Source organism: Sebastes fasciatus, chromosome 17 (genome assembly GCF_043250625.1).
Source record: "Sebastes fasciatus isolate fSebFas1 chromosome 17, fSebFas1.pri, whole genome shotgun sequence".
NCBI lineage: Eukaryota > Metazoa > Chordata > Actinopteri > Perciformes > Sebastidae > Sebastes > Sebastes fasciatus.
This window is the reverse complement of record NC_133811.1, coordinates 6,123,301-6,138,625: the sequence shown is the minus strand read 5'-3', so window position 1 is coordinate 6,138,625 and position 15,325 is coordinate 6,123,301. Positions and strand designations below refer to the sequence as shown.

General features: G+C 37.5%; 1 protein-coding gene across 10 annotated transcripts in view; it reads left to right on the top strand.

The window, feature by feature from the left end:
• The window catches only part of thrb (thyroid hormone receptor beta), a 134,848-nt gene that overhangs the window by 94,874 nt on the left and 24,649 nt on the right, over positions 1-15,325 (top strand). For 8 of the 10 annotated variants that reach the window (XM_074614158.1, XM_074614151.1, XM_074614160.1 and 5 more), the window contains 2 exons: positions 3,865-3,937; positions 6,054-6,104. In XM_074614158.1, the coding sequence (XP_074470259.1) occupies positions 3,931-3,937; positions 6,054-6,104 (58 nt within the window). In that variant the 5' untranslated portion in view covers positions 3,865-3,930. The remainder of the gene's footprint in view (positions 1-3,864; positions 3,938-6,053; positions 6,105-15,325) is intronic. The other 2 variants (XM_074614157.1, XM_074614159.1) reach the window with 1 other exon arrangement.

Sequence of the window (15,325 nt, the reverse complement as noted above, 5' to 3'; positions counted from 1 at the left end):
AGAGGTACACAAACACATTTTGTTTGTTCCTCTGTGCAGCTTTGATCGAATGATTTTGCTTACAGTATTAAAGTTAGCTACTCAGGGGGTTTAAATGCTGTTAAATGGACATTAAACATCATAAAATGTTGCAGTGAGAAATCATCGCAGACCAACAGAATTATAACCTGATAGTTATGGTTCTTGTGCCCATTGTAACTAGAGTCAACGTGATGAAAAATGCAGACAATCTGGATTATAATGGTAGCATCAGCGTTCAAGGAAAAGCCTTGGAGCTATAGCCCAAAGAGACTGGTGTAAGTGTAAGGCTTGTGCAACTATGACTACAATATTTTAGAAAGGGAATTGAATTTTAAAGGAGCAGTCCAACATTTTAGGGCATAGGAGTTCTCATGTGCCTCAGTAGGGTCTGAAATTAGCACCCACCAAATGCGGGTAAATTGTTGGCAGTGGCGGGTGAAATCATCAGGACACCTGCCACTTTGGCAGGCAGGGAAAACGCTAATGATGGGAATAAGAGAACCGGTTCCTTGTTGTCTGAGTTCTTGGCATCTCATGCCTCCGTGCCTATCGATTCCTCTGTATTGATGCTTTCCCACAGTTACGCATGCACAATGATGCACACGCACGCTGTATCATGTTTCAGTTTGTTTGGGACCGGAGCCATAGTGGAGTGAAAAAAAAGCGCTCAACAGCGGGGCGCTACTAAACCTGAGGGACGCACCCTATTTTTCCCCTGATAATGCGACACTGTGAACAACAAACCTGTGTTGAAATCAACAGAAGGAGAGTTAGTAATATTACCTGTTAGCAGCCGGTGGGCAGCGAAGTCCTGATTGGTTAAATAACGGAGCTACTAACGTTAACGGAGGTGCCATTGAGTTATTATTATGAGGTGTTCAAAGTCTGCTTAGGAAGAGTTACTATTGGGTGAAAGTAAATTACAACGTTATCATGATGTGTTCAAATGTAATCTTGTAAAATTAAGTTTTTGGTGAGAAACTTGAATAAATCCAGTTGTTTGTAGGAGATGTTTTCACAGTAATATAAAATAAATAATAGAGAGAAAACTATGAGCTGTTTAACTTCCTAACACTAGCTCTAAGCAGCTTGCCAAAATTTTTTTAATTGAGCAAATATTCATAAATAATCATTTTAATTGTGTTTTTATGCAAATAACCACTATAGATGACAATAACATAATACAGTACTGTGTACAGTACCCTCCCTGCCCCAAAATATAGGGCTCACCCTCGGAAGCCACAGTGTAATTCGAACATTGTAATTTACCATGTATTTAATGTTTTTTATGTAAAATATATTGAACATTGTATGACATCAGATCTAAAATGTTATTCCTTCATTTAGCACAGAGATTTCAAAAGTGGCAGACAAAAAAAAAATACTCATCTGCCGCAGTGGCAGGCAGTGAAAAAAGTTAATTTCAGACCCTGTGCCTCAGCATTAATCAATCTTATTTCTGTGCATCCAGTACAGAGACAGTGAGACTAATGCTATCTGTGACCTCAGCATTTCTTATGTGACGCCGTCGTCAGTGACTCAGCTGTCAGGTGAAAACTTTTTATGCCTTTGCGCCAGAGACAGCCACGGCTGGAGGCATTATGTTTTCGGGTTGTCCATCCATCCATCCATCCATCCGTCCGTCCGTACCATTCTCGTGAATGTGATATCTCAGGAATGCCTGGGGGGAATTTCTTCAAATTTGGCATCCACCTGGACTCAAGGATGAACTGATGGTCAAATGTCAAGGTCACTGTGACCTCACAAAACACGTTTTGGCCATAACTCAAGAATTCATGTTAATTATGACAGTTTTGCACAAATGTCTAACTGGATAAAATGATGAAGTGATGACATTTTAGACAGACATGGATGTAAACCGCAACTTGACTTGTTGGCGGAGGCATACAACCGTGAGGTGGTAATTCTAGTTTTTTTGTTAGTTGGAGTTTGTGGGGATCTCACAGAGGTCTGATGACAAGATGTCATGTTTGCCTGGGGCAAAAAAAAAAATTCAACATTTCCACGGACTATACAATGCCACTCCGCTCTGCTCTTCCACTTTGCTGGATTGTATGTCATGTCATGTCTGTGGAAATGTTGGTTTCACTCTGCGACTATTTTATCGTTCTGAGCAGACAATAGACATCTATGGGATCATGAGAACAACTTTTGAAGATACAACCTGCTGCTAGATAACAGGTAGAACATAAAAAAGATTTTTCTCCAAGGCTGCGTTCAGACTGATGATAGCACTGCGTGAAAACAGCCTCCTCATTCATTTGAATGGAGCCAGTGTGTTAACACAGAGGGCTCCAGTAAAAAAACACATTGATCAAAGGCCCCTGAATTGAATCAAATCAAAATCATGTCTTGGCAGACTTTGTGGTATCAGCAATTATTACACGGCTTTGTTGAGTACTTCATTCTGATTGGTCAGAGTGCAGAGATCACATATGAGTTTAGGTCTAGGATATGATTAACAGCTTAGCGTAGTAGTATAATTTATTTAGGCCCTTATTAACAATTTTTCCAAAGAAATGCACATAATAACGAATAAATAACAATGAGGCATTAAATTAAATGGAGAAAAAAAATAACAAGCAAACAAATGTTGACTGAAAAGGTGTAGGCTGGAGCTTATTAAACCTACCTTTTTTATTTAACATATTCTAATAAACAACTCTAGGGTTAGGCTATACAAAATCAGGACAAAACAGCAACAATGACAAAATAACAAACGTTTCATTCACGTTTACTACCTTATTTTTAAACATTTTTATGCCTCCGCGCCGGCGATAGCCATGGCCAGTCAGTCCGTCCGTACGTCCAACCCATTCTCGTGAACGCAATATCTCAGAACACCTCTAAGGAATTTATTCAAATTTAGTACGACCCTTAACTTAGACTCGAGGTTAAACTGATTTCGATTTTGGTGGTCAAAGGGTTAGGGTTATATATATATATATATATATATATACATATATATATATATACATATATATATGTGTATGTGTATATATATATATATACATATATATATGTGTATGTGTATATATATATACATATATATATGTGTATGTGTGTGTATATATATATATATATATATATATATAGTGAGTTCTGATTTAAGATATCTTTAGTTTTATTTAATATTGCAATGGTTTGTTTTTACATAATTTATGTGTGGTTTTCCATATAATTTATGATCAGTTATCACACCCAGAAACCTGGATAATGTGTAATCTGTACACATGGAGAGGAGTAAATATCCTGAATATGACGTGAAAAGCAGGATTAAAACCAACCACAACATATTAATGTGCATGTAATCACCCTCAATGTGTATGTGCCAATGTTTCCTATCAGGTAGTTTTTCTGATCCATTCATGCAACTCCGGCGATGAATGTGTTTGTGTGTAATTCTGATGTAAGACCTTCAAAAGTCTGCAATCAACACCTCAGATTTCAACAAAAAAAAAAATGTTGTTTGGTTATGTAAACTGGTTTTCCATGTTTGACCACCAGATGTCGCCCATAACCAGGGTTTATAACATCTGAACTGTCTGCGTGCAAGAGTCCCTTTTGATAAACTGACATCACAGTATAAGAGCTGCATCCTTGAATGTCCCGTGAGATGCAAACAGACACATCAAACGTCCAATTAGTGACACCGTTTCCTTCTTCACACACGATTTTAGTTGTTTGTTAAAAAAGGCAAAGCAGGGACGGACAAGCCGAGCACAAAAATATCTCATTTTTTAGATTGAAGTGTTGTCATTGCCAGTTATTATATAAGCGATGCACTGAGTGATTGATGGTTTCTTGGCTGTGTGTGTTCAGCTAGGTAGCTACCCAGATGTCTGAGGAGGCTCTGAGGATGACGTCTTGGCCCTGAACCCCACCAGTATGTCAGGTAAGATGTCTGACCTGATTACCCCGACGCACACTCACAGCCTCATACCCCCTGGGTTTATTCCAAATGACATTTATAGCTTCTGATAGTTGATATTTAAAACAATATTCACTAAATCTTAATGTGACCTTTCATGCCAAAAACAACATTATTTTTTTTTTTTGCTAAATTGTATTAATGTCAGGCTAGAAAAGACTCTGAAACAGCAACTAGACTTTCAAATACAAACATGTCAGGTATAAACCAGCAACTCAACCTTTTTATTTGTTTATTTTTCAAACTTAAGTTTGAGAACTCAAAACTTAAAATCAGTTGAAAATGTAATTGGCTCCTCAACACATGATCATTGGCAGAATCACAAACTGAGTAACTGGACACGTTAACAGAATATTGATTCATATTTGATCAGCGCTGCCGATTTTGAGCGACAATTATTTTTTGTAATACAAGTTTTCTGAAATTGTATGTTTAAAAATGCAAATGAGGCATTATCTTATTAAATATGCGCTAATTTTCATACATTTCCAGAACAGAAATCTGAACATTGGATAAACCCAAGTTCAAAAATGCTGGTTTCATTTTGTTGACATATTAGAGTCAAAGGTTTTTTACGAGGGGGATTTTGGATATATCTTTTTATCACTCCATAAAAAAATGTTTCACCATGTTTTTAGGAATAAAATGTTCTATAATCAGGCCATAAATATAAAAGAAAAAACCCCTCTGTAAAAACCATCAGATTATAGACCGGAATGAAACTGAAAAGTTTTTGTGGATGTAACTGTTACTGAAATGGAGATTTCTAGCTCAGTCTGAGAAAAAAACACAGCCTTTAAAGATATGTAAAATGTAAAAAAAAAAAAGGCACTTCAAGTGAATAGGGTAAAATACATTTTTGTATTACAAGTTTTCTGAAATGTTATGTTTAAATATGTAAATGAGACATTATCTAATGCTACCTTTGGGTGAATTTAGGGGAAATCTACAGACGCAAATAGTAAAATAAACACCTAAATATGTATTTTGGATGTTTTCTTTCAGTTTGTCTGAAAGAAAACATGTTATATAAGCAAAATAGTCCAAAATCTGAAAAATGACCAGTGCCTGAGGTGTCTCGCTCAACTTAGAGCTTGTTTGTCTGCCTGCGACACTTGAGATGACAGACGTCCGTGGCGTAACATGAAAGCCGTTGACCAAAAGCTAATTTTCTGCGCAGAACATCATTCCAGCTTTACATGGTGCACAGCTTGTTCCACTGATCATGTGTGGAGGGTCTTAGAAAAATATTGCATCCTAATTCACTAGTTAGTGATGAGCTGTCTTCACCAGCAGAGGACTCTGCTTACTGTAAGATGCATTGAAACGGTGTCCTCTGGGCAGCAAGAAACTTTATAGAATCCATGTGAAAATCAGTTCAAATCTACTTTTTTTTAGCCTAAACTGATTATCTAGTTTATAGTCTCAGAGTTATAGTTGAACATGAGCGTTTTATTGAATAGAAAGTGCTTTATTCTTTAATTGCTTCATGATTTAAGAGTTAAAATGTCTCCGTTTGAACTTGAAAAAAGCCACTTTTCCGCACCCTTAACCATTTATTACAACTCACTCAGTGCACGCTATAAAAGCAGACTTCCCTGGCACACACATAAAAAGAGCTGTTTAAGGACATGTTGTAATGTACCAGATGTACGTGTTGCTGTCTGCAGCCAGGATGTCCTGTACATTGAACAGTCTGTGCCTCCATGTGTGCGTTTGTTTACTCAACGTAGATAGTGTACGGGGCGAATTGGCCGTCACGTGTGGATTTAGCCGGTCCCAGCGACCTCGCTGACCCCGCCACATTATGCTATCGACCTCAGCGTATAGTGAACAGACGCGAGCTTACATGTATCACATGAGAAAAATTAACCCGATCCCCCTCACTCACCGTAACACCAGAACAAACAACATGTGTCAAAGTGATTGTTTCTGATACACATTTACCTGCTTGTTTTCTTATTAGCATCTGACTGTTGAAGCCTTTTGATTTGATGTGAAAAGCAGAGGAGCTGTCAGTCTCACCTGTTTCTCTGAGCCAGTAGCTCTTTTTTAAAAGTGCCTCTCCCATCTATTTTAGAGCCAGCAGAAAATTGCTCCCCCCGCTGGAATGATGAGGCCATTCAAAATGGTAATATTTATCCTCCCTCTCAGCTCTGCTTTTCCTCCTCTCTGTCAGTCCTGGGTGAGCGTCGGAGCTCTCATGAAAAACTGTCGAGCTTTTTCACAATAAAACTGAGAAGCTCCTTCAGATTTTTAACCTCCTTCAGATTTTTGCTTTAAATGTTGTGAAAGGCCTTGAATGTCTTGATTGATTCTGTTTAGATCCGGGTAAGTACTTCATTTGGGGAAATTTTAGAAAAATGTTTTCTCTTCTTTTTCATATTTTTTTTTAGGCCTTTCACTCTTTCATAAACCATTACCCCAAACGATTTACCAAGCTCCTGCTGAGATCTCATTTCAATATCTTTTTGTGTGTGGCAGGGTAGCTGCAGACGGAGACACGTCATGTCTTTCATTTTTATTACATTCACTTCACTGAAGACCTTAGATATCCAGGTTGGTCTGATAATATAAAGACCTGCCGGTAAAGGCGGCAACTAATGATTATTTTTGTCGTAAATTATCAATTATTTTCTCGATTAGTTGTTTGGTCTTTAAAATGTCAGAAAATTGTGAAAAATGTTGATCAGTGTTTCCCAAAGCCCAAGATGATGTCCTCAAATGTTTTGTTTTGTCGAAAGATATTCAGTCTACTGTCAGAGGAGTAAAGAAACCAGAAAAAATATTCACATTTAAGAAGCTGGAATCAGAGAATTTTTACTTTTTTTTTTTTTTTTTTTAAATGACTCAAACTGATTAATCGCTTATTAAAATAGTCGGCGATTAATTTAATAGTTGACAACTAATCGATTCATTGTTGCATATCTACTGCAGATAAATGCAAAATAATATTAAACTAAATCCATGTAATGCATTTGGTTATCGTGTCATTAAGTAGACTCTGTAGAATTAAAGACTTTGTGATATTATTAGCAATAAACTGAGGGCTGTTTGATAACACTGAAACGCTGCTAAAAGCGTTTTCGAGAACCGCTCATCGCGCGCCAACTGTAGGGAAGTGAAGAAGTGTTCGGTTGTAGCGTTAGTATGTCCAGCATCCAGCAGACAACGGGCTCGACTCAGAGCCCTGAAGACCGCTGCTGCGCGGACCGCTGCTGCACGGACCGCTGCTGCACAGAGCGTTTTTCGCTTGTTTATTCAAAGTTTATTAATATTGAACGTGTAGCGTGTCCAAATTACTGCAAATTGGACACCGTACGTCCTCAGGTCCTCAGTAATACACCTGCCAAGCTGAATGCCTGAAGCCTCTGTTGAGATAAACTGTTGGAAAAAGTATCACAGAATTACGATGACGTATTAGGGCCACTGTAGGCTAAAAAATATATATATATTATGGAGCCAGGGGAGGGGGGGTAATATTTTTATATTTTCTATATACCTTTGCGTTGAGAAAAAACTCAGAATTTCCTAGATTAAAGTCGGAAATTTACGAGAAAAAAACTCGGATATTCTTTGAGATTAAAATCAGAAATTTACGAGAAAAAACTCTGATATTCTTTGAGATTAATATCAGAAATGTACGCGAAAAAGACTGATATACTTTGAAATCAAAGTGGTAAATTTACAAGAAAAAAAACTCACAAATTTACAAGAAAAAACCTTGATTATTTGTCTGAAATTTGAGAGAAAGAACTCAGAAATTCTCTGAGATTAAAGTCACAAATTTAAGAAGAGAATGTGTGAAAAATATTCGCTATATTGCACACACACACACAGTGGCGGCGTCTGTTGTGTGATGAGGTTGATCCAAACTTGCAAATTGAAGCGATATATATATCGCTTCAATTTGCAAGTTTGGATCAACCTCATCACACAACAGACGCCGCCACTGTGTGTGTGTGTGTGTGTGTGTGTGTGTGTTATGTCTGCAGTGGACGACCTGATCAAATTATACTTTGCAATTGGATTTAGCAATAAGGAAATGCTCGTGATTTTAGCCCAGAATCACCATATTATCATAAGCATCCAGACTTTGAAGGGACATTGCAGTGAAATGGGCCTTTTCAGAAGAAAACCACTGATTTGATTTTTTTTTCTCGTAAATTTGTGGCTTTTTTTTCTCTGAATTGACCCCCTTCTCCCTGCTCCCTAATTATTTATTTTTTGACCTACAATGGCCCCTAATACGCTGTCGTACAGAATAGCCTGAATGTCACTTTACTTTAATTGACTGTTACCAATTAACTAATTTGCTTTGCCACATGTTCAATGAATCAATGACTCACTGATGTGTCTGTACGCATGCAGTGGAAGCTTTCCACCTCCTCCTATACTGTCTCCCTGCTTTACTCAGTCTGACCTTCTGCTACCACTATGGGTTTTATACTCTGCACTGATTGCTGGTACATTTCAAGGACACTTCAGTCAGTATTGTTACAGCTTCATATGGCCTTTTCATATCGAGGTCTTCTTTTCTGGTCCTCTATGATGACTGTTGATATAAAAGGATGCCTTTTTAAAAGTGTCTCAGTGCAGTTTAAACTGGCTCAATTCAATTTTCACAGCTCACATTTGTTGAGTGTAGAGGGTTGTAAGGAGTATATATTTATATAAGGCCATGTCTGGTGGGTGCACAATCAGAGCGAAATGGTATGAATACAATTTTCTTGATGGCACTTTCCACACTGTGTCCATCACATCTTCACCTTTAGGTCCTTTCAATACATTAGTAAACCAAACACACTGACTTTGAAGTGCCTTTGTCGTCAGGCTGTTCTCATGCACTGAGCAAAGCGTTTAGTGTGCAATAAGAATGCCTTTCTTGCATCTGGCGTGTCATTTGTACGCCATGTCGTCCGTATTGACTGCAAGAAAAACGCTTTCACATAAATATGCTTTGTCAGATCTGGTGATGTAGAATAAAAAGCGAGAAAGGCCACTTCTGGCAGGTGGGTGGGACTTATTACCCAGGAGGCTGGTGTTCGAGACCGGTGATTTGTTTTATAAGTTTGTCAGATGTTTTTTAGTGACGTTTGAGATGTGTTTTCCGTACTTTTTTAGGTTTAGGGCTGTCAAACGATTAAACTAGTTAATCGCGATTAATCACAAATTAATTGTACATTTTTTTATCTGTTCAAAATGAACCTTAAAGGGAGATTTGTCAAGTATGTGACACTCTTATCAACATGGGAGTTGACAAACATGTTTACTTTACGCAAATGTATGTATATATTTATTGTAATCAATTAACAACACAAAATAATGACAGATATTGTCCAGAAACCCTCACAGGTACTGCATTTAGCATAAAACAATATGCTCAAATCATAACATGGCAAACTGCAGCCCAACAGGCAACAACAGCTGTCAGTGTGCTGACTTGACTATGACTTGCCCCAAACTGCATTTGATTATCATAAAGTGGGCATGTCTGTAAAGGGGAGACTCGTCGGTACCCTATAACACATTTTCATTCACATATGTTGAGGTCAGAGGTCAAGGGACCCCTTTGAAAATGGCCATGACAGTTATTCCTCGCCAAAATTTAGCGTGAGTTTGGAGCGTTATTTAACCTCCGTCCCGACAAGCTAGTATGACATTTTGGTTCCATTAATTGGTTGGTACCAATGGATTCCTTAGATTTTTTCTAGTTTCGTAAGATATCAGTAACTTCATTCTAGCTTTAAAACGGAGCAACAACCTAAAAATTGCAAGTTGCATTAATGCGTTAAAGAAATTAGTGGCGTTAAAACAAATATGCGTTATTATTGTGTTAACATTGACAGCCCTAGTCGCGTTGTTTCCATACGTACCGTAAGTTACTTAGTTAACGTACTTATTTTAAACCCAACCATGACATTTTTCAAATGACACGCGAAAAGTCTAAAATGCGTCCTCATGGCACGCAGGATGTCCTAATGTCGTTCTATTCATACGCCTTCCCGTGAGACAGGGTTGAAATGCTCAGCGTGTTCACAGATGAACTCCGGAGGAATTGTCCACTAATAAACAGTTGATAGTACAGTTTGAATCTTATCTGCTTTAGTAAACACCTTAAAAAAAGGAAAATCCATCCTAAAACAGGATTTACACTGTGCACCGTGTGTGTGTACTGGACAATCAGCATTAGATAACTGAATTAGTGAGCTTAATGTTATAGTGTTGAAGCCCATTGTGTTTTCATGGGAATGAACTGGTACTGTATAAATCCAGTTTTCTGGCCGCTTTGCTCGCTGATCAGCGTCTGTGGAGCAGCTGGCATTCGTCTCTAGATGACATCATCTCCACAGTCTGTCTCTCAGCTGTTCAGATGAAAAGGAGACAGGAATGCACAGATTCAAACTGAGCTGTGTAATCAAACATTTTCTAGTTGTTCTTTTTTGCACCGTGTCCTGAATATAGTTTTCTAAATCGTCACTTTTATTCTTATAGCCCAATATCGCTCAATTTGCCTCAAGTTTGCTTTACAGTCTGTGCAGCATACGACACCCTCGGTCCTTTAGACTCTTAGCAGACAGTACAAACAGAAACAGACGGCTTTTGTCAGCTTTGTTTTGGTGTTTATGTCTGAATTGAATTGTCTCAGGAGGAATCTTGTTCAATAATGTTTGCCTCCAGAAATCTGCGCCGTGATGATTCACTCATTATGTGTCTATCTCAGCAGCGGCTCGTCTGCAGACTTCTTAATGAGGTCAGCGACGGGAACAAAAGCAGCACTGATGAATTGTTCATGACAAACGTCCACAGTTACTTGTAGAAGAATGAGTCCATAGTTGTTCAAAAAAGTTTTTGTTTATGACCTACAAACATTTCAGGTTATTTAATATGAATTCAATATACCCTAGAATGATAAAACATCAAGAAAGTATGAAAAAAGGAGCTTTCTGCACACTAAAAAATTAAGCTTGGACAGACTTTTTGGTAGTTTTTAAAAACAGTAAAACAGGGAGCAGCATGTTTCACGAGTCTACTAGGAGAACAGCTCACAGGCATAAACTCAAATGATGTCACTGTGTGCGTCACAGTGAAGTGAAAATAATTACAATCTCATTTTGCACATAATATGACACCTTAAAATTTATGATATATTGAATGTACATAAATATACACCAGACACATCAAAACTAGAAATTAAAATAAATTCAAATTTAAAATATAAATGTAACACGAGGTAGAACATTAGCTACTGTAAGGTAAGAAATGTCCCACATAGAAAAATATTTATTAAAACATTCAAGATGGACCTTAAAGAAAATTTTATTGGGATTACACTATAAAATCTATACACAATTTAAGGAGTACCAAAATCTCTTTTCCTTAACGAACTATGCCAAATGAAGAGACATTATACAGATGCAGGCTGGTCTCATACACCGTTCGTACATACGAAAAAGTAATGCTCTGTAATTCGTATATAGGAAGTATAAAGAGCGACAATGGAGGAGGTTGGGGCGGATGAGTCGGTAAAAAAAACACCAGACTTCCGCCCTGGAGACTGATGTTCATGTCCCGTGTGAAAACGGGGGACAAAGACGGTTTTATTTTGTGTCTGTCGAGTTTGAATAAAGTGTGTTTCGATGATCAGGGAGGTAAAATGACTGTTTGTCTGACTGGAGTCTGGTGGTTTTGAGGAGAGCATAGTAATTGTCGGTTTTGTACGTTTACAAATTTTAATAATTGTCCAAATCCCTGTGGATTTTATTCATTATATATTCACTTCAATGTGTCCCCCCGGGTGTCGAGTTTCCATCACTGTCGATCCTTGCTGGATCCGATAAATACCCGTGACTACTGCAGAGTCATTTGTCCTGGGAATGAATGCTGATTGTAACATTTCCCTCTAAAGACAAAAATCAGATGTTAGTGGGTGTTCCTGGGTTTTTTTTCCAGTGGGAAAGTGGCTTCAGTTGAGGTTAGATCGTGAGAAGATAGTTACTAGTTACTTACTACTTCCTGCCGTGGCACTGAACATCGACATTGCATGCAAGTCGTGAGGTCTGAATCCAATATGGATGTATTCTTTGGGACAATGAGCTGCTTTTCTTTGTAATGACCCGCACTTGAACCTACGGTACTTGACCTTGACCAGCTAAATCCCCCCTGACGGGTCTGGGAATGTGTTGAATCCTCACTTCTACTTGTAGATATGCATAGTTTGAATTGTCCAGCATTTGTAATACCATATCAGGCTAATGGCAAATTACTGCTAGTGTATTGTGAACACAGTGAGATTGGATTCTTTTGTAATCACTCAGTGAATGTGTGCAGTTTTACCAATATGAAGGGCAAACCGCCCTATTTGGAGCTTTTACAGGAGAAGCATTTAAAATTTGAAAAGAGCATGTATCTAAAATAGATTCCAAAGTGCGGGATAATCCTTCCAAACTTTAACCTTCGCCGATGAGAGCCTTCTGTTGTTCCCCTGAGCTTACCCTGAACTTTAAGGGGAAAGGTTCAACAACTAATGTGTCCTCTTCAGGTAACACCGAGTAGCCGGGGACATCTGGCACTGAGCATCATGTCAGTCGAGGGCCCCGGGGTAAAAAGAGATTCCTCACATCCATTAATTGTTCATGAACTGCTTTGAACTGCCTAGGCCTAAAGTAATCAATCAAGGAGGGGATATATCTGTGCAAAAAACCTACCGCAGGGCCACTGTGGTGAGGTGCCATCCGCAGAGAAACCACGTCCCTGTTTGCAAGTATTGTTTTCTAAAATAGAACGGCGTGGTTGATTACCTCAGCCGTTTGTCAGGAATACCTGGAGTCAGCTGCTGGACACGAGCCTACTTACTCAGCATAACTTCACACAGGAAGTGTGAAATATTCTTGTGGATATACTATTCCAACGGTGTTTTTTAGAACAAAGTTAAAGAGAAAAAAAGAGAAAAGACGATCAGGGTAAGTAGAGAAATATATTTATTGTTTAAAATGTTCTGTAGATTTTGCTATTTTGGAAAGACTAAAATGTATGTGCTTGTTTTTATGTACTAAACTAAAAGTGATGCATTTGTGGTGCTCTTGAAAATATTGAATATGAAATCTTGAATCTTTTGTCTATACTATCATATAAAAAAAACCTCTAAAGTAATCTTAAATCAAGCTCCACTTATTAGCTTTTGTTCCCCAGAGCGTTCAATCGCATGATGTGTTTAAAAGAAATGTCTTTTATTTGCATTATTTCAAAGGAAAAGAATAAAGTGTAAAAGTCCATCATTTAGACAATTGCAATAAGTTATTTTTTAATTAATAAATACCTCTTTCAATACCTGAATTTACAAGGAAAATCTTTTTTATAAATAAAATATATATCACATTTATAGTTATGGTTGTGTAGAGAAGCATGTACAGTACAACATGTGTATTTCTATTTACTTTATTTATTTATAAGAAACAAAAAGGTGACAGATGCAAATACTCCAGCAAAACTGACTTAATGAATGTTGTATATGAATTAATAATGTAAATGTAAATACATATTGTTGTACTGCACATGCTTCTCTAACAAAACCAAGGTTTTTTTAGCTGAATAAAAAAGATTTAGAAAGAAATTTACACTTGTTTAATTTAGAATGTATGATAAAAACTTTTTAAAATGTTACAAACTTACAGAGAGATCATTAAAAGCATAAAACCTCACAGGCGCAGGCGTTAATACTGTCTAGTAATCTTGAATCCTTTGTCTATACCATCATATGAAAAAAATACAAAGTAATATTAAACCAAGCTCCACCTACTAGCTTTATTCCCCCCAGAGCTTTCAATCATATGATATGTTTAATGTGCAGATATACTTAATTTTAACTTTAAACAAATTGCTTTTATTTGCATTATTTCAAAGTAAATAATTGCAATAAGTACTTTTTTAGGGTTAGTTTTTAATTCATAAATACCTTGTTCAATATCTGAATATACTTGTTTTGTATATGAATAAATAATGTAAATATATATTTCTATACTGCAGATGCTTCTCTACACAACCATAGTTTTTTAGCTGAATGAAGAAAAAAAATCAGAAAGAAATTTTACATTTGTTTAAATTTAAATAAAAAAACGTTACAAACTTACGGAGAGATCATTTAAAGCATAAAAGCTCAACAGGCGCAGGCGTTAATACGGTCCACTCAGACGACAGATTGTTACAGTATTGACACGCGTTAAACTCTGTCTGATGAACGCTTAACAGTTTGTCGAGAGTCGAAACTCCAAACAAGATTAGTCCATGGTGAGGACATCACCTCATCAAAAAGTTAAACTGGTATCAAGCCCTCTTTGGAAGCAGATTTGCCTCATTGGGCCTGCCTCTAACCAGCTGCTGCGTGTTGATCACATCTACTTGTCACACACTCACACTTATTACATGAACGGGATCAGTAATCCCATGATAAGCCTTTTTAACTGTGCATTCAGACCGATTATAGAAATTAAACATTGATTATTCTGGTTGTACAGTTTGTACAATTATGTTCAAAGATTAGGGCTGTCGATCGATTAAAATATTTAATCATGATTAAATGGGAAATGGACTTATATAGCGCTTTTCTAGTCTTCCGACCACTCAAAGCGCTTTACACTACATGTCAGCATTCACGCACACATTCACACACTGATGGCAGATGCTGCCATGCAAGTTGCCAACTTTGCCCATCAGGATCTAAATCTAAATACTCATCCACACACCGATGGCACAGCCTTGGGTAGCAATTTGGGGTTAAGTGTCTTGCTCAAGGACACATCGAGATGTGACCCTAGGAGTCGAACCACCGACCTTCCGATCGGTGGACGACCTGCTCTACCCACGGAGCCACAGCCACTCACAATCACATGATTGTCCATAGTTAATCACGATTAATTGCATATTTTTTATCTGTTCAAAATGTACCTTAAAGCGAGATTTGTCAAATATGTAATACTCTTATAAACATGGGAGTGGGCAAATATTCTGCTTTATGCAAATGTATGTACATATTTATTATTGGAAATCAATTAACAACACAAAACAGTAACAAACATTGTGCAGAAACCCTCCCTGAAGCCCCAAACTGTATGTGATTATCACAAAGTGGGCATGTCTGGAAAGGGGAGACTCGTGGGTACCCATAGAACCTATTTTCATTCACATATCTTGAGCTTTGAAAATGGCCATGACAGTTTTTCCTCGCTAAAATTTAGCCCAATTTTGGAGCGTTATTTAGCCTCCTTCTCGACAATCTAGTATGATATAGTTGGTACCAATGGTAACAACCTCCGAAATATCGATTGCGTTAAAGAAATTAGTTGCTTTAAAACG